Genomic DNA, 24,205 nt, shown 5'->3' with positions numbered 1-24,205 from the left:
CCTTAGACAATACCAGACGCACAATAGATATAATTGTCCATGTCAACCAGAATACGATTCCATCATTTGTTTTGGCTTTAGACGCCGAAAAGGCCTTTGACAGGCTTTCATGGCCCTTCATGTTCAGAACCCTTAGTTACTTTGGGCTGAATGGGGCTTTTTTATCGGCCATCCAGGCCTTATATAATCGTCCCTCCTCGTCTGTTCTGACAAACGGTCTATTGTCCCGGGCTTTCTCGTTAGGCAATGGCACGAGACAGGGATGCCCCCTATCTCCCTTACTGTATGCTCTAAGCATCGAACCATTGGCAGCCGCCATCAGATAAAACCCAGATATAACAGGAATTCGGATCGGTCCTCGTCACTTTAAAATTTCGTTATTCGCCGACAACGTTTTATTAACACTCTCTAATCCCCTAATTTCGCTCCCAAACCTGCTTAAGGATATTAAAGAGTATGGCTCTATGTCCGATTATAAGATAAATAACTCCAAATCGGAGGCCCTCTCCCTACAAGTTTCCAGCGTAACTAAAACCGCGCTTGAATCATCGTTTAGATTTCAATGGCGCCCCAAGGCGTTACGCTACTTAGGAGTTCAAATCACAAAAGAATGTAGACAGTTGTTCCAGGCTAATTATACTCCTCTTCTTGAATCCATAAAAAGACATCTTATAAAGTGGGATCCGCTATTTATCTCCTAGTTCGGTAGGGTTAGTGTCATAAAATGAATGTTCTACCACGAATTTTGTACCTGTTTCAGACTCTGCCCATACCAGTTCCAGGGACTTTTTTAGCTAACCTGCAATCAATCTGTGGTAGATTCATTTGGTAACGGAAAAAGTCCCCAGGGGGGGCGGTGTACCGGCCACACCACCCTTGAAATGCTCATGCCGAGTTACCCTCCCTTTCCTCTCCCCCCTTAATCTTTTCCTTTCTTAATCTTTCTTCCTTTCATATTGTCTCCCCTTCTCCCTTTTCTTTTCAATAAAAAATTAGGAAAAACACAACAACATGGGATTTTACAATAGTAGGATTCTATGAGGCATATAGTTCATATTTCATATCTTTACTTAATGTGTGGACTTAGGATTTGCTATGTTAGACTACTTTACGTGTTCTCACTTTGTATGTTTCTACTGTTCTATTTTGAATATAGCTTCAAGGCATCCCCATTGTATACTGTTTGTATCTCATGTTGTTGTTGAAAATAAAGAGTTAAAAAAAAATAAATGTAATCTCCTTATAATTTTGTAGTAGAAAAAAGGATAAGGTTGCTTAGCAACGATGGTTGCTCATGAGTTCTTGGATCTGGCGAGAAGTTCGTTAGTGGTAGGGCCTCACTATCATGCATGGGCCAGGGGGATTGATCAAGGCTTAGGAGAACATAGCTGGTTCTGCTTTCTGCGGTCCTGCAGAGAACGCCACTAGGGAGGAAGTGTGGGCATCCCAAATTTCAAGTACTACATTGCAGTGCAACTAGCTCAATGCATATTATGGAGTAATAGCCCAAAGTTCACTAGAATTTGAACACCCAATGCTGCATGAGTCCCATAGCGTGAGAAAAAGCAAGTTTTTTTGTGTATGCTCGTTTGGGATAACTAAGTTGCACTTCAGAGTTTTTTCCAGAACACATCGGTAATTATTTGAGGCATAGCATGCACAATGCTCTGTACTGGTGCATAAAGCGGCATAGCCATCCAGTTGCATAACCTTTGTGGGATATATTTAGTACAGTAAATTAAATATGCACGCTCAAACGAACACAAGCAAAAATGGTTGCATTAGGTGTTTCACAGTACAGTATGTTTACAGCCAGAGAGCTTTAGAAAGCACCTTCAGGTGTGAAAAGTTGTGACATTATTATTACTTTATTTATGTTTGTTAAGGTCTTTAGCAAAACTGTAATGTATGCATTTTTATTTCATTCACTAAAAAGAAGCAAGGCTCCTTCTATTTAATAGTCTACTTTTTGACAAACCAGTGATAACGGATGAACAAAAACCCTATAGTTGTTAGTGCATGTATGAAGTCCAAATAACCCATTGAACCCTCGCTGAACTATACACATTTGGTATCCCTATATTACAGTGATGGGCAGCAAGCCTACAGCCCTCCAAACCATCACCTGTGGTCCCCAGCTCTTTTCTGTTTGTTAGATTTGTTTGCTATAGCCAGTGCCGTAACTAGACATTTTAGTGCCCTGGGCGAGACAGGGCACCGGCGCCCCCCATCTAAATGGGATTGACATTTAAGGAGTGGGTGTGGCCAACCTAATGTGGGGGTGTGGCCAACCTAATGTGGGGGGTGTGGCGATGGCACTGCTTGCACCTGCCCAGTTACGGCTCTGGCCTTACAAGAAGCATTACTCAATTCTGAAGATGTAAAATTGACACCAGCTACATTTATTCCTCACCAATGACAATACTGACATATAGTAAACAGTAAATTTAAATAGTTTTACAAAGAGTGCTTTGGAGAAACCCCAAACCTTTAGCAACTGTCACTCCCCCCTCTCCCCAACGGAGAAGCAAATCAATTTAAAACAAAAAAAAAAAAAAGATTGTACACATCGCAAATGGTGCAAAACTGCAGAGGTCCAATCAAAAAAATCTCCCTAAATTTAAACAATTATAAGGTAGAAGTGTTATTTCTGCTGTGACAGACTATGTATGTACTGTACTATCTAATCACTAATATAAGCTTATAAATTGTGTCCCCTTAAAATCATTAAACCAAATTGAATTGTTCACAATAATAGGTTAAAACATGCATGTAAAACAAAAATACATATTTACAATAGCAGTGCCACCATACTGAAAACATTCCACTAACATGCTGCTCCTCCTAGCCGAAGCCCTCTGTGCAGCCAGCCATTTTCTTGGGCCTTTGCTAGTTCTGTAAGGACCAATCATTATTAGGTAAAAAAGTACCAACCTCAGTAGTTGTCTATTTCAGTCACTGGTACCGGTAAATTAGAAAGTTGTAGAAAGTTGCAGGGGCAAACGCAGGATTTCAAAAGGGGGGGGTTCCAAATGTTTGTAAGGGGAAGCCTATTTAACAAGCATCATGGTGGTAATTGCACCGCCACAATACCTCTTCTGTTATTGCCATCACAGGATAGAGACAACAGATTAATATAGTTTGAAAACTATTTATTCTTTGAATAAAACATTTTTAATAAAAGGTTTTAAAATAAATATATATATTTTTAACCTATTTTTTTCCACAGTATTGTAACTGAATGCCCTAAACACTTAGTATAGTTTACAGCTATAAAACTCCTACATATTGCTGAACTGGGGGCCCTATTTGTAAATAGGCCCCAGTGTCTCAAATATAGTTTATAGCATAGTAACAGCCACTCACCTCTCAGCAGAAATGCTGTCGCCCCTGTTGTGGGGATATAAGGGGTGCCACCTCTGCTGTGTTATGCTCAGGCTGCGTCACGTGACGGCATGAAATCATGCATGCGCCCCTTTCTTTCTTGCTGATCTTTCTGCGACCGCAGACAGCTTCAGCATACATATGCAGATACTGCTTTCAGGGTGGTTTGATTTGAATGTGAGGGGGTTCTGGACAACTGTAAAATACCCCTAAGTGCCCACCTGGCACACATATGTAATGAGATGGCAAAATGAGATACACACAAAGGGGAGGAAAATAAGGGGACACAATGTAGAAATAGACATATAATCAAAAGGGGGACAGAGAAACACACATGGGGAGACACAGGCACACAAATGGAAAGGCAGAAACGGACATAAACACACAAAAAGAAGAGCTATGCACACATAAACAGGGAGGGGGGAGGGGGGGGGGCACAAATATATAGGGAGAAAGAGGGCTATACATACAAATTTGGATAAAGAGATGACACAACCAGGGATAGAGGAAGCTGATACAGACAGACACACTAGGAGGGGGGAGTGGCAAGATACACTGATACACAGTACACACAAACATGGGGGGGGGGAGACAGGAGTCAGGACTGGGCTGCTGAAAAGTTTAAAAGAGGACAGGCATCTGCTACTCTGAGTAGTGGATCTGCTCTATTTACTAGCAAACATGGATGAAAGTATAAAGGAAGGGGGAACCCCTTCCCATTTCAAAATATCCCTTATAACCTAAGTTCTACCTTTCTTTACTCCCCCTCCCTCCCCCCTCTCATTTCGTTTATCCCCATTTCCGTTCCTCTGTCTCTTCTTACATAGCAATTACTTTCACTTACCTCTTGCTGTTTCCTGTAGTGTGTGGCAGCCACGATCTCCTCTGTTCCTGCAGGGCTGTCAGTGGGATCCCTGAGCTGCAGTAATAGGCTGCACGGACCCTACAGTCATGATGAGTTCTGGCTCCGCCCACTTTTATAAAATAATGATTTAAAAAAAATGTAAAAAACCTCCGTTTACCGGAGGTAGGGATACAAGCACAGGGGAAAGGGGTTTCTTGGCAATTTTACCCCCCCTCCTTGAGTGAGCGCCTGTGGGAGGTTATAATTCATTCCTGCATCAGAAGCAGTCACCTAAAGCAGGAAGTTCGGCATTTGGAACGCAAGTATGCGTTCCAAATGCCGAACAAGCTGCTTAAGGTGACTGCTTCTGATGCAGGGAATGAGCTGTTGCTTGTGGCACCTGTGAATCAATTGAGCCTGGGTATAGAGGCAGGTATCGGGCGGCTGCGCCCCCCCTGGGCTTCCGCCCTGGGCGACGGCACCGCCCGCACCTCCCTAGTTACGGCTCTGGCTATAGCATGTAACATTTGTTTGGAAAAGTTTGTGTCCCAAAAACAATATAAGAAATTGTAAAGCAATTCACGAGGAAACGTAATGTAATACTATTTAAATCATTGATCATTTGATTTGTGTGATAGTGAATAGATTGCAGTAAAAATAATTTTCTTAATTTAACCTTTTAAGTTCATCTTCTAAAAGAATACTGCTTGGCTAAGCTTAATTTACGAAACTATGTATGTATTATTTTTTATTATATTGATCAAAGTGCAGCTAGAAATGTGACTGATGGTCCACTTCAGTGACATAACTTTTAAGCTTTTTCTGGCTCCTTTCTTGAGAGACAAGAAAGGATTACAGCATGTTTTCTGAAATTCTTCATATCTTAGCAGCAGAAGCTTTTCATGACGATAGCAGACTGAGGTTTCAGGATCATTGGTTACTGCATTTGAAACTTCAGTTCTCAGAATCAAAAGTTCTTTTTCTTCATCTGTAAAGTGGTCCTAGCTATGTAATCCAATGGTTTTTGAGTAAATAGTAATATGGCAGTCCGTATTTAAAAGACTACTAAATGAGCAGCTGCCATGATTGACTCTTGCTGTGTCTCCCTCTCTCTTTCTCTGGAAAGTTTCAGTTTTGGTCTCTCTAAAGAGAATCCCCTTCCCATCAGTTTGTTTGTTTCATTTCCTGTATGGGAGTTTTATCGCATTGCCTCAGTGTAGTTCACTTTTTTGGTATGGTTTTTAACAATGTGTAAATTATGTATGTGGTACAACAGTAATCGAACATCAACTTCATTATTTTTTTTCTCCACTATGAAAGAGTACCCTGCTGATTTGTTTTTGTGGTAGTAATTTATACCTTTTTTAAAAAACCCCCAAAAAATGGGATCCCTAATGTCAATTGAATCTAGCGGTTTTAATTCTATTAGAAAAACGTGCGTTTTTGCCGTAACGTTAAACATGAGGCAGATAAAGTAATATGGTGTGGCTTTTTGGATTTGGGAGGAAGAGTTACCTTAGGGGTCCAAATTTTGTGGCGATTCCTTAATAAACACCAGCGATACTTCAAATAAAGTGGATAAAGAAGCTGCGATTAGTAAATTATTTAATAAATTGAAAAATCAATATTTAATCAACTAATTGTCAGACAGTCGAGATATTTAGCAGAAATAGTTGTTTTCACATCCTCTCTTAACTAATTTTTTTTCGTAGAAATCTGAGATGGGTGGTGGACAACCCTGGTTGAACTGACATGAAATGACCCAAGTACTAGTGTATATGCTGTAAGACAGAAATGTATAGGAGTGTATGGTCACTATTGCTCTTGTGTAGTGTGTGTATAGATGTAACAAGAGAAAGAGATAGCATTTATGAAGATAATGTGTTTTAAGCAAGCACATGTTCGTGCATGTTTAAATGTGTAAGCAAGAGAGAGAGAAAGATATGAGATAAATGAGAGAGTGCATAATGCATGTGTGTTACCATGTGGTCCTGCCTAGAGAGAAAAATGGGGGATGGGAATCCATTGTAATGTAGATAGCATTCCTGAGAAGCTAGCCTTTGTAAAGTATGTGTGAAAAGCTTACTTAAAGATTCAGAGAGTTAAATAGAACATACATATAAGGTAAGTAAACAGATAAAGATGCAAAGGAAAGTTAATGAAAATAGTTATAAAACAGATAAAGATTCAGAGTAAAGTTAATATAAATAGATGGACATATAATAAGAAGATATACAGACAGATATAAGAAGATAAAAGTTGCAGACAGATAAGGTATAAGCTTACTGTGGAGTGTGTGTGTGTCCTGTGGGCTCCAGGTGTAAGAGAAGTCCCCAACTTCCAAGTGTGTATGTGGTGGGTTCAAAAGAGAATTATATTGCCTGTTTTAATGGTTTATAAACCTTTACCCAGAATGCATTGCTTCAGGTGGGGCTTGTGACTTTAACCACACCCACACAACTGGACACTGCCTGTAATGATGACTCACTGCTCTGTGTTTCTTAGCTATGACTTCCTGTCCTGTGAGCACGTTTTCTTTTGTTTGGCAATGCTCTCTGCCAAATGCCACATGTAAGACAATTTCTGTGGTTGAAATGCTCTGGCTTTTAGTCAGTACATATCTTAATCTGCGCATAAGTTCGGCGCATGTAAACAGCAGTGTAATGCTAGCACCCATTATGCGTGGCTCAAGCTCCGCCCACCGCCACTGTGTCATCAGCGACGATATAGGAGCTCCTTCACACTATAATAATATTGTTTGAATGTTTATGAAATGCATGTGTAGGTCTGATATAGGTCTGCTACCTATTGCTGCTGTGCTGTGATGTCTTTATTTTTTATTAACCTGTAATGCATCTATGTTTGCTAAAAAGGAAACTTCCTTCCTGGGGGTTGGAAAGAATGCAGAGAGTTTGTGTTGAAATGACCATTTAAAAATGTGTTTTGTCATGGACCACTTGAGCTATTTACATGGAAACTATGTGGAATTATGTCCCCTAACATAGTACTTTCAGTGGATGAAGATAAGTAAGTTTTAATACGAGCTTATATGTTTGGTCAGCCACACACTCTTTTACTGATTAGCACTTGAATCAGCAAATCTCAAACTATTGCTAAAATATTCCAGGAATTCTACATAACTATAATTTCTATTGATTTCCTGATTATATAAAATATTACAATGAAATGGTGTAAATGTCTTTATTCATTTTACTTAAATTCACTATTTTGCCATAGATTGCCATGGGAATTCCTCTTCACAGAATAAAGGATATACGAATGCTGTATGGAGTTCCCGCTTGGGGAGACACACTAATTGATTTTGACAATTCATTAAATGCTCCCTGCCCCAGAGGACATGTCATTGCTGCTCGTATCACTAGTGAGAATCCAGATGAGGTACCAAATATTGTTACTGGTTTTTTTTTTCAATTTTAACTAAGATTTAACATGTGAATAATCATGAGCGAGATTACCATTCGTTACAATGATTGGCCTTTTAACTGTCTACTGCCTTCCTTCTCCTTTTACCTTGTTCTTCTGTACCTCTTATTTATTTTAAACGGGGTGTAATGAAAGCTATAGTATGAAAATACACAGTACCAAGTAGATAATCTTGGGTACTGGCAATTTGTAACCTGATGTTAACCTATGCATCATGGGTAAATAGCCAAATAATAAGACATTTGGAACACTATTCACAAACCATGGTTTACAGAGGATAGTGAGAGTACATACATACTCTGAATATACATGGTTTCTTAATTTAACTTAACCAAGTTGTAACTGTCTTCTAACATACATATATTAAAATCATGGACTGCTAGCTGTACCTGATATCATGTTCAAGAAACCATAATGAAAAAACAGCACTTGCATGTCAAAATCAAATCTGCCACTGAAAATAAATATTATTAATGGGTTTTCAAAGTTGCTTAATTATTATTATTTGCATCATTGATAGACTGCCAACATATTCCACATGTCTCTATTATCAGAGCATTTTATTCAAGAACATCATTCCTTTCCCCAGTGGAGATTACAACTTAATTTTCTACAAAGACACACACACGCACCAGGGGAAATTTAGTCAGAAGACATATATGTTTTTGGACTGTAGGAGGAAACTGGATAGCCTGGAGGAAAGCGACATGAACGTGAGGTGTTCAGATATGCAGATGGCACCCTGGATCTGAACCAAAACCTAGGACCCACACCTGAGAGGCATCAGTGCTAACCACTGTACTTTCATGCTTAAAAATAAAAACTTTTGAAGGCTCCTAATTAATGAAAATGACAGAATTGGAATTAGTGAGCTCTTTAAACTATACCCCTTAAAGATAATTTGCAAACGGGTCTGTCCCTTTAGTGGAATAGTGTTCTCGTGTGTCCTTACAGTAAGGTGACTAAGTCTGTACCCAAATTAAACATGTGGTCTAACTAGTGATTTATGCAATTATAATATTAATAGGTATCACATGAATGTGTCTTCTTTTTCATGCATCCTAGGATTGTAGAAAATGATACAAACAAATAAAGTGTCACTTCAGTCAAACAGGCGCTCAGAAAGGCAGCTTGAAGCTAAATCAATAAGGACACACCCGTACCCTAAAAGTTAATAACATCACAAAAATAAGGCATAAAATGACAGGCGCCAATCAATACTTAAGAAGACATTAGATCTTCAATACATTATAGCTAAAAATGTACACATAAAAGTCAGTAAGAAGGAGCCTTATTGAAGATATGGATCCTCCCAGAAATGATCCTATCATCAAAATCAGCAATAAAGGTCCTTTAATAAAAATACTCCTTCTATCATTCGTATCAGTCAATATGTCTACAGATGGGATAAATGAACCTGAAACTCTCCATGTAGATCTCTGTTCTCACATCACGATAATATAGCAGTTCCGTGGTGACCTCTCATAGGTCTGTTAGACGTTGCTCCGATCGTATCAGATCACATCCACAAAAAAATGGCAAAGACTTCAAAAGGGTCTTCTCACGGATCTATCAATTTATTCTCAAATCGAGTCAAATAGTGCCAGAATCGGTCAGCACAGCCACCCGCGTTTCATATAAAAAAATATAAAGATATCCACATAGTGTGATTCTGTATCAAACTTTAAAACTTTTTATTAATAGCATTCTTATAAACTGTTAACGACTAGCATCCTTAGTTAAGCAACATAGTACCCATACCAGATATAAGATGGAAATAAACTTTGTATGGTCAATCAGTGCTTGTACCCGGGATGAAGCAGTGAAAGGCACGGGTTCCAGTATGTGGTTCAACAGATAACAGGTGCAGTCAGGTCTCCACTCTCACACCGACGCTTTCCAACTCACCTGGATCATTTCTCAAGGTGAATTAGTGGAGACCAAAGCAATCCTAGGTGTTTTATACTCTCACAAAGAGTTAATTAGTCCATATGTGTTACAGTACATAATTAGTTCACATAACTGTTGAAACGTCCATTATACAATTCCTCCATAAGTAGTATAAAATCCTTCTCAAAATACATACATCAGATAAATAAAAAACATATAAAAACATCTAAATAACTTAAATAGCTGTCTCATTTATCAAAATGACAAAATTCCATTAGATATAAATGACTCAAAGACCCCAGTGGTCTCCCATCCACACACAAACCCAAGCTATCGTTGCTTAGCTTCTCTGATCAATCCCAGTGTGGCTCTAATGTACTATTCTAGCTTTAATAAACTAGTCTTCTGTAAGAAACCACTTCAACTCAAAATCCTGATTTATTTATTTCTATTTATTTATAGCCACCCTTTGTCTTCAACCATTTAGCCAATTCTCTACTTGTATGCAAACTGATGGCCCTAGATTTAATACACTCACCTTATGTACTGTTATGCGGAATAGTATTGGACGCTTTTCCAAAATCCAAATTTATAACATCAATTGCACTACCAAGATCCAGTTTAAAACTTAAAGCCTCATAAAACATAATGTAAATAGTGCAGGCCCTCCCTACCCTTTGTTTACATGTCTGAATTTATGTTGTCTACCTTGTATGTCCCTGTTTTATGTATGTCCTGTTTTATACACTGTCTGGCACTGGGGAGCACTGTGGCACCTTACAAATCTACAACAGTAATAATAATAAAAAAATGAATCCTATATGCTAGGCAGGACTAGCCTTCATGAAACAATGTAGACACAAAGTTATTACATTTGTTTTCATTAGTATATTTCAGAATTATATCTTTTAGAATTTCTTCTTATAATTTACCCATGACAATCACACTCTCTGTTCTATAATGTCCTGATTTGTTTTTTTATAACCCTTTTTAAACATTGGTATCACATCTGACAGTCATGTCGCACTGAACTATTTATTAGGGCATCAATAAATATAAGAAATTGGTCTGTCAATTACTGAACTTAGATCCATTAGCACAAGTGTCTGGATGCAATCTGGGCCGACTGCTTTATCTGTATTAATCCTGTTTAGGAGTAATCACCTCCTCCTGTGTTAGAAAAGTAATATTTAATGGTGTGCATAGACTATTGCAACACAACTTCTTACCTGGTATTCCTCCTTTATGATTACAGATGGAAAAGCATTTAAACATCTTTATCTTTCTCTATTACAGTTGTGTTTCCTACTTTATCATTCAGTGGCCCTTAATGATCATTTCTAATTTTATTACTATTTATGTATTTGAAAAATGTTTTGGGATTAGAGTGTTTCCAATCTGTTTTGCAGGTTAAGTCATAGTTATCCTGATTTTATTTGTACGTATCTTGCAACTTTTTTTTATATTTCGATAATTATAAGTCCCTTCTAGTTTTAGCAATTTAATTGATTAAATAATTTTCCCTTATAAACGCCAATACTTATGTAATCTCGTTTTGTTGCCATAAGCTGTATAGGTACAACAGTATTTATTTAAATGTCATTGTTTTTCTCTGTTCTACCACTGGGGGACACTGCGATACATTGGGGTATAGTAATTGGGACTGGAGTTCAGGCACTTATTAAACTTGTTTGTTCCCCTGATTCCTCCCCCACTATGCCCCTCCTCTGTAGCTGAGACTTCAGTTTTTGTAAGTGCCTTAAGGAGTTAGGTCACTTCAGTATAGGCTCCTGCCTATACTTGGTTTAGTATTAGGTTTTCATGTTTTTATTTTCTTTCCCTTTTCAGGTGCAGCGCTGGACTCGATGCAAAGACCCAGAGGAGTGAATAGTCCTGGTGGCTTCCTTCACTCTGAGTCCCAGCGCAGGTAAGCAGCAGTTTAACGCTCGCTTCCCTCGCACCTCTGCCTGCAGTCTTCCCCTAGAAACGAGCACAAGGGGCCATATTTTTATAGTCTGATTTTGGGCAGTCTTATTTGGGGCACAGGATATTTTTAACTATATTGGCCATTTAGCGGCCGCGGCCACGTTAAGGAATGGCGGACGGGAGTGAAGCTGTAACAGCCTCTCCTTCCCGCCCGCCCGACATGCCGTCAGCCTCCCCCCCTCTTCCGCCCCTATTAACGAGCTGCAGGGGAGAAGGACAACGATCGCTCTCATCAGGAGGCGATGCAGTTGTCAGTGAGACCGCATGCACCCCGGGAACGAAATCGCAGCGGTTCTCACTTTTCTCAGCCCACAGCCATATTGAGAATATAGGCTGATCGGCGGGCATTAGAGGCGACCATGTTAAGGGAGGATCTGGAGAGTTCACTTCCTCCTCTCCCCATCAGCTTCCTGGCGCGGGTGGCGGACCTCTTCGCACTCCGGAACACACACATCACAGTGCATGCTGTTCTCTACTCTGCCTCTCTCCACCTGGTATTGTGGTATCGTTTTTAATTCTATTTTTAACGATTGTCAGGTTGTTTAACACACAGTCAGGACTATTGTTTCAGGGTCCTGTGACTGATGTATATATATTATAGGATTACTGATTATATAAAATTGGTACTTTCCTATCCTCCTGTGACATATTCTGCTTTTCAGGCTGATATATATTGATATGTGTGTATATATATATATATATATATATATATATATATATATATATATATAATATTCCATATGGTGACTGTTTATTGACATTTTCCATAAGTCTAGTAAGGGGAGTCCATATATATGAAATTCCTTCTGCTACGCTTAGCCTGTGGTACCCAAGTACTGTGTGGGGTTAACTTTTGCACAGTTTCAAAAATATGCAGTATGTCTCAGGAATTACCTTAGGGGTAATAAACACGCTGTTTCATATGCTCTACATTATTTATGGGCACAGAGATAATATACAGTGTTGTTCCGTGTTAGGCTGGTAGGTCTGTATAGCAATGTGTGTGTATGTATGTATATATATATATATATATATATATATATATATATATATATATATATATATATATATATATATATATATATGTATATATATATATGTTGATGCAGACAACAGATACCACATAAAAGGGGGCGTGTAACCCTATTCAGTGTACAGTCACTAAGCGGGATAGATACATCCAAAGTCCAATGTACAGGAGGCAGCCAGTTCCAAAACAGGTGGTGAGTCTGGAAAATCTATAGAGGAATAAAGGAAACACGGCGCCACATAGTGTATTACCACAATATAAATAAGTAATATAGTGAGAGAAAATAAGGTGTGAGGAGTCAGATATACACTCAAGAATTGTAGCAACTCTCCAATATGAATGATGGAACCGAAAAGGTGATTAGAGATATGCACACGTGACAGCACACTATGTTCAATGCCACAAATAAAATCACCAATAACCATATATCTGCGTACCAGATGGTAGAACTAGAAGGTGTAAAAATCAGTTGAATGGATGTCTCCAAAGCTGTACAGATGTTACCAGTAACGTCACTCATCCAAATGAATAATCTCGTTAGGAGTGGAACCTCAGCATCATAGGAGCAACATAAAAAACTCATATAGTGTAATATTGTAAAAATCAGATTTTACTAATAGACAGTAAGTATCACACTTGCATAAAAACACAAGGTAAAAAGCATATATTGGTATCTTTAGGTACTCATCTGGGATGCATTCAGAGATGTATGCATGGATATCAATTAGCTCATAAATGGATCTCTACAGCGCTCCCACCACGCTAGTACCACGATGTCCAAACGGTAATAAAAAGGTCCTCAGACACTCCTCAACGCGTTTCGTCTGGTTAAATGTTCAGACTTCATCAGGAGGTGAAAATTGTGTGATGAAGACGCTAGGATCTCCAGCACCTTTTAGATGAGGTCAGCGCCATTTTGGACATGCGCAGTAGCGTCTATGACGCGCGCATTACTACAATCACATGATTGACTCATCAGTCACATGGTTACCTCTAGTGAGGTCTGAGCTGCATTCTATAGGTGCGGTATGTAATTTCTAAATTATCCTTTCAACAGCCTAGCCCGAATGCCTCGGCACAGACTGCGAGGCTAGGGTCTACAAACAAGGGGTTCCCATTTAGGTGTCAGCAGTTTTGCAGAAACAGGTCTGGCCTAAATCACTGTCGCCTCTGGTGGCTGAACTTATTAAGGTGACTTTAGAGTCCGAAATGGTACGTGAGTATACCCTTTTTCATGCTTCTGCACATGTTTACACTGTGCTGGTTAAGTCCCCACACAGCTTATATCTGTCCGCTAACACAGAAGCGGCATTCCGCTATTTAGGTAGAAATCCATCCGGACAAAGACACTGTTGTTCACCATCTTACACAGATGGGCATGATTTTATCTGTCACTGTTGTACAGTCAGAATAAGGAGGTAGTTCATTCCTCACCAGAGGATGTCTATCTCGATCTGGATTTACTAACAAGAACATTATTCCCTCTGATTACACACACGAGGTGGATAATCCCAGCTTAAACTTTACACAGTTTTAGCATTGCAGAACACCAGTCTATATTTCAATTCGCAACCTAGGTCCTATTTGAGAAAATGTTTTTCCTCATATATTAGACTTAGTGTCTGTCTTTTGACAAAAGCCAGATAAACAGTCATAGACTGGCCAAATTTTACTAATCCCCTCCCTCTCCCGCCAGAGTGAATACAGGGGAAGTAATCTCTGCTGGTGACAACCCTGTGGCTTTTCAGTTCTCTTATTCTGCTATCCCCGGCGGGTGTTGACATAAGAAGTTCTCCTACACAGAGCAGGAGCTGGTAAAGGGTTTTATCTAGAGGCTCTCTGACAGAAGAAGTTCTCTACCCTTTATTCAGATTAAGGGTTAGTGGGGTGGTTTGTATTCACCCACCAGAGTCATAGCTAGTATTCATAAAGCCATCCAGCTATGATAACAACAGTTAGCCACATTCTCACAGGACTACGTTCCATTTAGGGAACTCTCAGTTTGCACTATTACAAACGAGTATCCAAAGGCTTCTGGCGATAGGTGTGCTTTCTTTTTTATGTCACCAACACCAGGCCATGACGTTTTCGTGTTCAATCCGTTCATCCTCTCGGTTGATCTGAGGTCAGGTTGCCACATTCCGAGTCAGGCCTAGCCTTACAGGGGTGCTTATAGTTCATGTACAGTGGCAGTGAGGTAAACACCCATGGGCTTGGGGACATCCCCCGTAGGTGGAAGTTATTTATTATAACCGCCGCTTAGCTTACAGCTAGACGTTTTCTGCCAGCATATTATACTTGCAGCCTCTCAGCAAGCAGCAGGGCTGCATTATTGAGTTCGCAGGTGGTCACTTTGGACCTACTCAGGTCTTCACTCATTCTACCACACCAGAAGCATTGGCTTATGCCTCACCTTCTGGACTGGAACACTCTGTATCTTCCTACCGAAGAACACGCTCCTGGCAGAATTTTATTTTCAGTAACATGAGTTTCTTTTCTGCAAACTAGGATGCCAAGATTCTAGTTGTATTATTGGCACTCCTTACTCGGGACATCTCCCATATCTCCACAGGGAGATTCTAATCAGGGGGAGCTGCCTTCCATGTTCTGGATGCGCATAGCATTACTCTGCCCTGACCCACTTGTTTACTTTTCGGGTGGTGCTTACCCACAATGATTCTTGAGTGGGTCAGTTGTCCTTCTGGTCAGGGGGTCAGAAAACCTGTAGACATTCGGGCTCATAATGCAGGGCTGCTGCATATCTGTAGCACTTATAGAATACCCGTATCCTAACTGCAGGGTAGGGGTCGATCTGTGTATGGTCGGAGGGGTGTGCCTTGCGCCATATTATGGGCCAAGTTACTCCGCCGTATTATTATTGAAGGCCGAATGCCTTAGCAAGCAGGCAGTTACCAGGGAAAGTGGGTCACTCCAGGGTAATTCCTTTGTGCCCTCCTGGTTAGGCGATAGTGCACTCCGAGAGGGAGCCCAGGTTCCTTTCACATGTTAACCTGTTTTTTGTCTCGGCTCTCAATCTAATGACCCTCAAGTGGTTTTTTCCACTTGAGGAAATTGGACCTGTAATTAGCATGTACACCCCCTAAGTTCTAGGGAGACCCGACTGTCTCCCTAGAACTTAGGGGGTGTACATGCTAATTACAGGTCCAATTTCCTTGTGGGTGCTAAAGAGTTTCTAGAAGGGGGTGCATCCCAGCTAGTCTGGTGGCTTGCCGTGTGTCTCGCAAAGCAGGGTTTTCCTGGTTTAGGGGACTAGCGTCGGCGTTCCTCCTTTCCCGCTTTCCAGAGCGGCCTCATCTCGTAGTTCGGGCCTTTTTACTCTTCATCATCTAGTTTGACGCTGTGGCCCAACCCTTTCGGCCAGAGAGTCCTTGCAGGGAAATGGTTGCTTCCTTCAATACAGCCGTAGAGCTTCTTCCTCAGCTGTTCTCTTTGGGCTAGAAACGATATTCAGTTGGTGTAAATCCTAGAATTTCACGTCCCACTCAGGAATCTCAAAATAATTTTCTTTACGAGCTGGCTCCGATAGGAGTCTCCGCCCTACTTCCTTCACGACCACCCTTCTGTCTGTACCTCTCTGCAGGTTCCAGTGCCTTTACAGTGCACTCTCCAGGAGGGTTGCAGCTTCTTGGATGGCACAACACCGTCATTCAATGGCGCAGTTGTACAGCGTGCCAACGTCTATTTCTGCTGCATGTTGTTTTCTTTGTTGCATGCCTTTGCATCTACTAATGCAGGTTTTTTGCCACAAAATATTGCGCACAGCCGTTCCAGAGCATACCCGCCCTTGGAGACAGCTTTGGTAGCTCCCCAATGTATCGCAGTGTCCCCCAGTGGTAGGACAGAGAAAAGAGGATTTTTACTCACCGTAAAATCAATTTCTCTTACTACACTGGGGGACACTGCGCACCCTCCCTTGCTCTGAAAGTAGTACTGTTCTTGGTGTTGCTTTCTGACTTGCTTTTCCTCTCTTACTGGCTTGGTTATGCAAAACTGAAGTCTCAGCTACAGAGGAGTGGCATAGTGGGGAAGGAGTCAGGGGAACAAACAAGTTTAATAAGTGCCTGAACTCCAGTCCCATCTACTATACCCCAATGTATCGCAGTGTCCCCCAGTGTAGTAAGAGAAATTGATTTTACGGTGAGTAAAAATCCTCTTTTTGTAGCCCCCTTACAGAACAATTTATTGAAATGCCAGTCAAATATTCCAATGTTGTGTTCACTCACCTGGACATTAGATGTAATATATATATTTTTTTTAGATGGTAGCAAGTCCAGCAGCGTTCCTTCTCCGGTTGTTTGGCTGTGGTACATCATTAAAGTTGATGAGAAAGATCAAATTATTTCAAACTAAACGTTTTGTTAGTTCTGACATATAGAGGAATTAGGACATTTTTGACATAATAACTGGAAATAATATATATATATTATTGTATAACTGGAAATAATATATATATTATTGTATAAGTATGCAAAGTCATATTGGTTAATTATTATATTAAACTCTAAGGTACAAAATAAATTATTTGGGTTTTCAGGGTTTTAAACCGAGCTCTGGGACTGTTCAAGAACTTAATTTCCGCAGCAGCAAGAACGTGTGGGGTTACTTCAGTGTTGCTGCAGCAGGTGGTCTCCATGAATTTGCTGACTCTCAGTTTGGACATTGTTTCTCCTGGGGAGAAAACCGAGAAGAAGCCATCTCGTAAGTCTCTTTGGTGCTACACACTAACCTCTTGTTTAAATGTATTTATTTGTCATGGTCAAGAGCAGCCAGGCCATTACTACTGTTGTAAGCATTAAGGTCATTACTACTTGTAAGAATTAAGTCTGTTTGTATGACATCAGCACAGAGTATCAGCATTATATACTTGATGTTCCTTTCTGGTTTTCTAAACTTTCTGGATTTCCATATACCATATATCATATGTTCTATCTCTTGCTCAAACTGCAAAATAGACTTAAATGGATTTTGTTTACCAGTCACTTTTAAAAGGGTGTGGTAAATTGGGTAATTTTGAACACATTGGGGCTGTTTCATTTAGCTACTAGTTTTTGTAGTAACCTTGCAGCTATGTTTTTGTGCCTGTTACCAGCAATTATTGTAATGATAACCCTGCTTGATATTACTGTGGCACTTCACTGCTAATTGAATCAACCCCATGAAAGCTGCATTATGTGCTGGACCTTTGTGGTCTGCTTAATATTCAAACAGCAGAGTGGGGATGAAGTAATATGCTGAAAAATTATGGCTACTTTGGGTAAACATTTTGGACCATATAAAATTAATGTTTGTGTTATAAGGGATAGAGTGGATGGGGACATGGTGGAAGCTCACATTTTAAACCCACGTTAAAGGGCTTCAAGCTACTTCACCTGGTTATAGCATTATTCAAGCAAACTAAAAATGTGGCCCTCATTCATCAAGACATGTGTCACGAACAAGCTCCCAGCTGCCGTGTCTTTGGGGTGTTCGCTGTATGAGGTCACACACGTTTTCAGCCCGCAGTCTCTCTACCTATTAAACAGGTTATAGACCTACGGAATCGCCCCCAACACAGCGCTCTCACACCCCCAGACACTTCAGGTTTTGCCACCACCTATTGAGTACGGGCAATAGGACCCCAATATACTGTCCCACACTGGCACGCAGGTTTCTAGTTATCCACAAACTAGCAAGACCCACACCAACACACACAGGGTTAACTCTTCACACCTCCAGACTGTTACACAAATGTAAATACAAGCACACACAGCTTGTTAATCAAATGTATTAACAAATCACACACTGGCATTCCAAGGGTTAACCTGGTCGAGCAATCTGTCTCTTCTAAACAGGCAATGGATTTGTTAGAGTATCAAGGACGCAACTTATTAAATTTATAGATTTAATATACAAAAATACAGGGCATACAGATAACAAAAATAATAAATAACAATTAATAAATTTGACATAACAATCAAAAACAGTTTAAAATAAAAAGGATTACATTCAGATTTGCACTTACATAAATTGTATTCTGGCCAAGGGGATTTGCCTAGGAAGATGGACAGCTTATCAATGTAACTTGATTTCCCCAAAAGTCCGACCCTTTGTCCTTCCAGAACACAGATTTTTAAGCAAACTCAAATGGGACGGCATTCACAAGGGCAGTGTGAATGCTAATCTGGGGGCGGAAATGTCCCCTGGGTGTCACCTCAGGTTTGTTCAAACTATTCCTTAGTTTTGACCGGTCTTAGCTTTCCTCAGATATCTCCCAGAGACATAACTTTCCCTTCAATAAACCGATCATAATTTCCCGCACATTTAAATACCAAATATGATGAGATTACAACAATATCCAATCTCATCCTGAAATACATGTGACTATGGCTGTTCTGTGTGTAGTTGGTATCTATGTTTTAATACCCTTGTGTGGTTTTTGCCCCTCAGTACAGAGTAGCATCCAGATTTCCCAAAATATGAACTATGACAACATTTTCCTTTTTGAAGGTCATATTTATATATACCTGTATAGGCTTTCACATGCTGTCTACCATGATCTCCAGCTGTGATTGGCACCACAAAGTCTATTCAAGTGTCTAAAGCGAACAGTGAGAAATCCTGGAAGCTGCTAAAAGTGGCAGGCTTATCTCCTCACACTGGGATGTAAAAAGCCATTAAACACAATTACATCAGACTCTCCATCTTTAACTTTTACACTAACTTATCAATGGATTCATTTGATACAACCTATTTACACTGCAGTTATGAATTATCCCTTATAAATAACTGCAAGCTCTCTATGTTCACGACAACATGTACCTGCTTTTTCAGCGTGTAAAACGCAAAATCACTCTGCGCATGCCCAGAACCGTCAGTTAGGACCGTGAATACGGACCTGTTCCATGCGCTGGCAAGCTCCAGGGACGCATACTACAGCCTACTATATCCGGAAGTGATCTGGGCAGGAAAGGGACATGTTGCTTGCACCAGCCCTGCGGCTAGTCTAAGTTCAGTTGTCGGGTTCAGCGGCATTACAGCTGTGTCGTAGCCCCACATGTATACCTGGTGTAATAGAGGGCAGCCATTGAGCTCCCTCAGCCTTATTCCCTGAGCAGCCTAACAGGCCATACCGCCCTCATTATGGCCCTGTACACTCCAAACATACACAGTCATCTGTGGAGTAAACCACCTTTAATAAGGGACATTTCTGAAAGTAATGGTTAAGCCAGGTTTTTCACTGCTTGTACATTCATTTATTACACATTATAATTACAAAACTATCAAATAAAAAGTTGTTTAATAACTGCACATAATTCCTACCACTTCTTGCTTCATAGCTAATATACTTTGTTCTTCTCTAACTCTGTTGCTCTCTCTTCTTACTTATGATATCTCTGTGTTTGTTATACTTTTATGTGTATTGATTGTATATAGTCCTCTTTTTAAGATTGTATTGTATATGTAAATTGCAACATGTTATCACTTTATTTAATGTTATGAAGTATATTAAATTCATACAAATTAGATCAATAAAATAATATGACTAAATCATTATTTATACATGCATTGGTTTAAGCCTCTGTGTTTGCCATGATTAGTAAATTAAAATATATAAGGAAAAAAAGGGAACAAAAAAAAGGCGCTTCTTAAACAAAAATCCACCTCTTAAAGCGCTTGTAAGTTATTTCAAGAAATTATTTGTAAGAAATAACTTACAAGCGCATTAAGAGGTGGATTTTTGTTATTATGTTTTATTCATGCTATCTGATAAATTGTAGTGGATGAGTATTTTATATGTTGTGGAAATGCAATGGTTATGTGTTATTGATGTTTACTTACATTAAATTAATGTTTTAATTACAAGTTGGTTGGTGCTTTGAAATATGTCAGAGAACAGCGCCTTTTCTTTGTTCCCTTTTTTTCTTGTGTTTTGTCTTCACCATTTTGGATATAGCACAAACTATTCCATAAGAGGGCAGCTGTTCTCTGTTATTTTAGCAATGAATGTATGAATTGTTTTAATCTTTAAAGAAAATAAGAATTGAGGTATAATTTACCTAGAAGAGCGCCTAATCAATACACTGCAGTGAAATTCTGAAGGTATTGTGTTTCTTTGTTCCTTGGAATTAAAATATATGTTTTTATATATATATTTTTTTTGTTCAGTAATATGGTGGTTGCTCTAAAGGAATTGTCCATTCGTGGAGATTTTCGAACAACGGTGGAATATTTGATAAAACTCCTTGAAACCGAAAGTTTCCAGCAAAATCGAATTGACACGGGTTGGCTGGACAGACTGATCTCAGAGAAAGTGCAGGTAAAAGGAACTTTAAACTGTAAAATATAAATAAAAATTAATTAGAGGAATGCTATCTGAAGTAGACCTGTGAGCTACCCATCAAAACAGATAAAGGAAATGTCAAAACCATTTTTAAATTGCTTATTAGTAACTATATATCATCCATATGTACTTCTTTGCATTAATGCTTGGTGAGTAAGTAACAGTGGATGCACTCAGTGCTCGCATCCATAACCAGATGCACTGCGCAGGGTTACAAAAAAAGAGAATTGTAGATCCAAAGGGGCATATTCAATTCTCTGGAGTTTCCGCCGCGGAAAAACTATTACCGGTATTACAGTAATAGGATTTCAGCTCGCAGCTCCCTGAGCCGTGAGCTGAAAGCCAGCGAGAAAAGTAATGTAAGACCGGTATTTACGCGCACTATTACTGTAATGACGGTAACAGTGCGAGTGGCATGTTAAGTTTGGCTACAACGCGAACAATTGAATATTCCCCATAGTGTTCAATATGAAGAACAGACAAGCACAAGAATGATTGAAGGATTAATCAGTAAGACATAGAAACACTTAGTACTCCATTCTTTATACTAGTAACTTTTTCAATTCCCCTTCCCCCATTATGATCACCAACTGCCATGCTTGCACTCAATGCCTTCCAAATACTTACATGAAGAAGGCTGTATATATTGTATTACTATATGTTTGCTGGCAAAATACTGTTGCATAAATAAAGTAGAGAAAGTTGACAGGTTGCCATTTAGAAAGCCCTGTATTAAGTTAAAAGCTCACTATTTCTCTCCCATTCTACTCATGCAGGGCCGTTGCTAGGGTTCACGGCGCCCTAGTCAAAGTTTCAAACTACCCCCCACCAACACACACCACATACCCACTTCCCAGTCCCTCACAAACTTCAAGCCTCACCTCCACCAGCAGTCCAGATGCAGTGATGTTTCATGCAGAACACTGTCCAGACTCCACTGCTGCCCAGTGGCAAGCATTGGATTTCTAGAGGAGAGGTATACAAGTGTTAGATTTCGGAACAAAAAGCTTGACACAATAAGCCGATAACAGACAATTTTTGTCACATCACAATGCAGCACCTTCCTGCTTAACAATGTCCCCCCTTGCAGCACACTGCCCTCTCCTGCTTAACAATGTCCCCCCTTGCAGCACACTGGCCCTCTCCTGCTTAACAATGTCCCCCCTTGCAGCACACCGGCCCTCCCCTGCTTAGCAATGTCCCCCCCTTTGCAGCACACGGGCCCTCCCCTGCTTAGCAATGTCCCCCCTTGCAGCACACCGGCCCTCCCCGCTTAACAATGTCCCCCCTTGCTATCCTCCCCCTGCTCAACAATGTCCGCCATGCTAAACACTGCTGTCACCCTGCAAAGCAATGTCCCCCCTCCTAAACAATGTCCCCCCCTGCTAAACAATGTTTCCACTGCTCAACAATGCACCACTCACAGCACACTGCCCCCACACTGCTCAACAATATCCCCCTGCTAAACAATGATCCCCCCCCCATAGCACACCGCCCCAGCCTGCTTAACAATGCGCCCCCCGCAGCACATCGCCCCCACCCTGTTTAAAAATGTCCTCCTCCCCGGGGCAGCACACCGCCCAAACCCTGCTTAAAAATGTCCCCGTACCCCCGGCAGCACACCACCCTCCCGTGCAGCCATATTTTTTTTACTTACCTGCTGGCTCTTTTCTCTGCCGGGCTGCTCACTGACTGTCTGGACGTGAAGATGTCGTCACTCCTGACAGTCAGTTAGTGGAGAGGGGTGGGAGGCACTGTGCGTCCCATTGTTACTGGGGTCGGGGGATGCCAATCAATCATCCCACGCACGCAATGGATCGGAAGCTGTGCGGCGGCCATGGAATGTAAGCTCGGGGGCCGCTGCACAGCATTTCAAAATGTGGAGGATTTCATGGCGCCCCCCAGAGCCCGGCGCTTTAGGCAGCTGCCTAATGCTGCCTAATTGTAGCGCCGGGCCTGTAATCATGTCTCTAAGTCCACCAAAAACTGGCTACACACACAGAAATCTCCATGATGCAAGCCATGTTTGCAGCACCATGATTTATCATTTAATGCTGCAAATCACCTTCTATTCAGTTGTCATTAATAAAACTGTTATTTTTCAATTACCCATTTTTCTATTTATTCCCTACATTGAGGACACTGTTGCTTATTTCTATAATTACCCATCATTTCCACTCAGTGCAACCACTATGATCATCGACCTTCTTGTATTAATTTCATATATGCTTTTTTTTTGTTTTTTTTTATAGCTTTATATTTAGCATAATTTAGACTTAATACTCCAAATTACAGAAGAAATATTGATCTGCAAAATATCTCGAGCATTCCAGATACAGATTATTAACTTTGACATGGAAATACAGGCACACAATCCAAACATACCAAAGCACAAATCAATCTTAAAGTGAAAAATAGTCCAAAAAGTTCTATATTTTATTTGTATTTGTATATCCTGATGAGAAACAATGTAATGATCCAGAAATTATGTTTACATTGAATATTGTTGTACAGAGTGGACATTGATCAATATATCTTAGCTGCTTCTGTGGTAGCATTGTGTAATGTGTTTTCTAAAAGTTTAATATTTTCAAATTTTATTAGTATTAAATGATCTGTAGGATTCGGAGTTAATAGCTTGCAATTTGTTGTTTAAAATGATTGTTAGTGGAAGAAAGTGATTGTTACCAAATACACCTGCTTTAAAAATATTGGAGCTTAAAACATTGGGTGTAGATTTTGTCTAACAAAATTCATGCTGTATCTGTTTCCTAGGCTGAACGGCCAGACACTATGCTTGGGATAGTTTGCGGAGCTTTGCATGTTGCAGATATGAGCCTCAGAAACAGTGTTTCTAATTTCTTACACTCATTGGAGAGGTAAGTTTGTTAAAATGGTGTGTGTGTGTATATATGTGTGCGTGTGTGTATATATATATATATATATATATATATATATATATATATATATATATATATATATATAGAGAGAGAGAGAGAGAGAGAGAGAGAGAGAGCAACAATAGGTGAAAATGGTGCTATTCCACAGTCTCAAGTTCAATTAATATCAAATCATTAAATTATCCAAGGTATATCCGAATAGCAGCGGTGTGGATGATATAGGTGGAGGTACACACAAGCCTATTTTCAAGCGGCAGCCCAGTTTCATATAACTAGATGGTCAATCCGGACAAGCAGTAGATCTAGGACAAGGAAACAACAAGGCGCCTCATAGTGTACTATTATTAAATAAAACAAGATGATTCCGTGTAGTAATATGCGTACCA

At 40.0% G+C, this 24,205-nt stretch overlaps 1 protein-coding gene across 3 annotated transcripts in view; it reads left to right on the top strand.

Moving 5' to 3' along the window:
• ACACA (acetyl-CoA carboxylase alpha) overlaps window positions 1-24,205 on the top strand; it is a 526,387-nt gene that overhangs the window by 55,893 nt on the left and 446,289 nt on the right. For all 3 annotated transcript variants that reach the window (XM_075195717.1, XM_075195718.1, XM_075195719.1), the window contains exons 12-15: window positions 7,466-7,627; window positions 17,134-17,297; window positions 20,745-20,895; window positions 23,695-23,798. In XM_075195717.1, coding sequence (XP_075051818.1) covers window positions 7,466-7,627; window positions 17,134-17,297; window positions 20,745-20,895; window positions 23,695-23,798 — 581 coding nt within the window. The remainder of the gene's footprint in view (window positions 1-7,465; window positions 7,628-17,133; window positions 17,298-20,744; window positions 20,896-23,694; window positions 23,799-24,205) is intronic.

This window comes from Mixophyes fleayi, chromosome 2 (assembly GCF_038048845.1).
Source record: "Mixophyes fleayi isolate aMixFle1 chromosome 2, aMixFle1.hap1, whole genome shotgun sequence".
Lineage (NCBI taxonomy): Eukaryota > Metazoa > Chordata > Amphibia > Anura > Limnodynastidae > Mixophyes > Mixophyes fleayi.
This window is presented reverse-complemented; position numbering and strand designations above follow the sequence as displayed.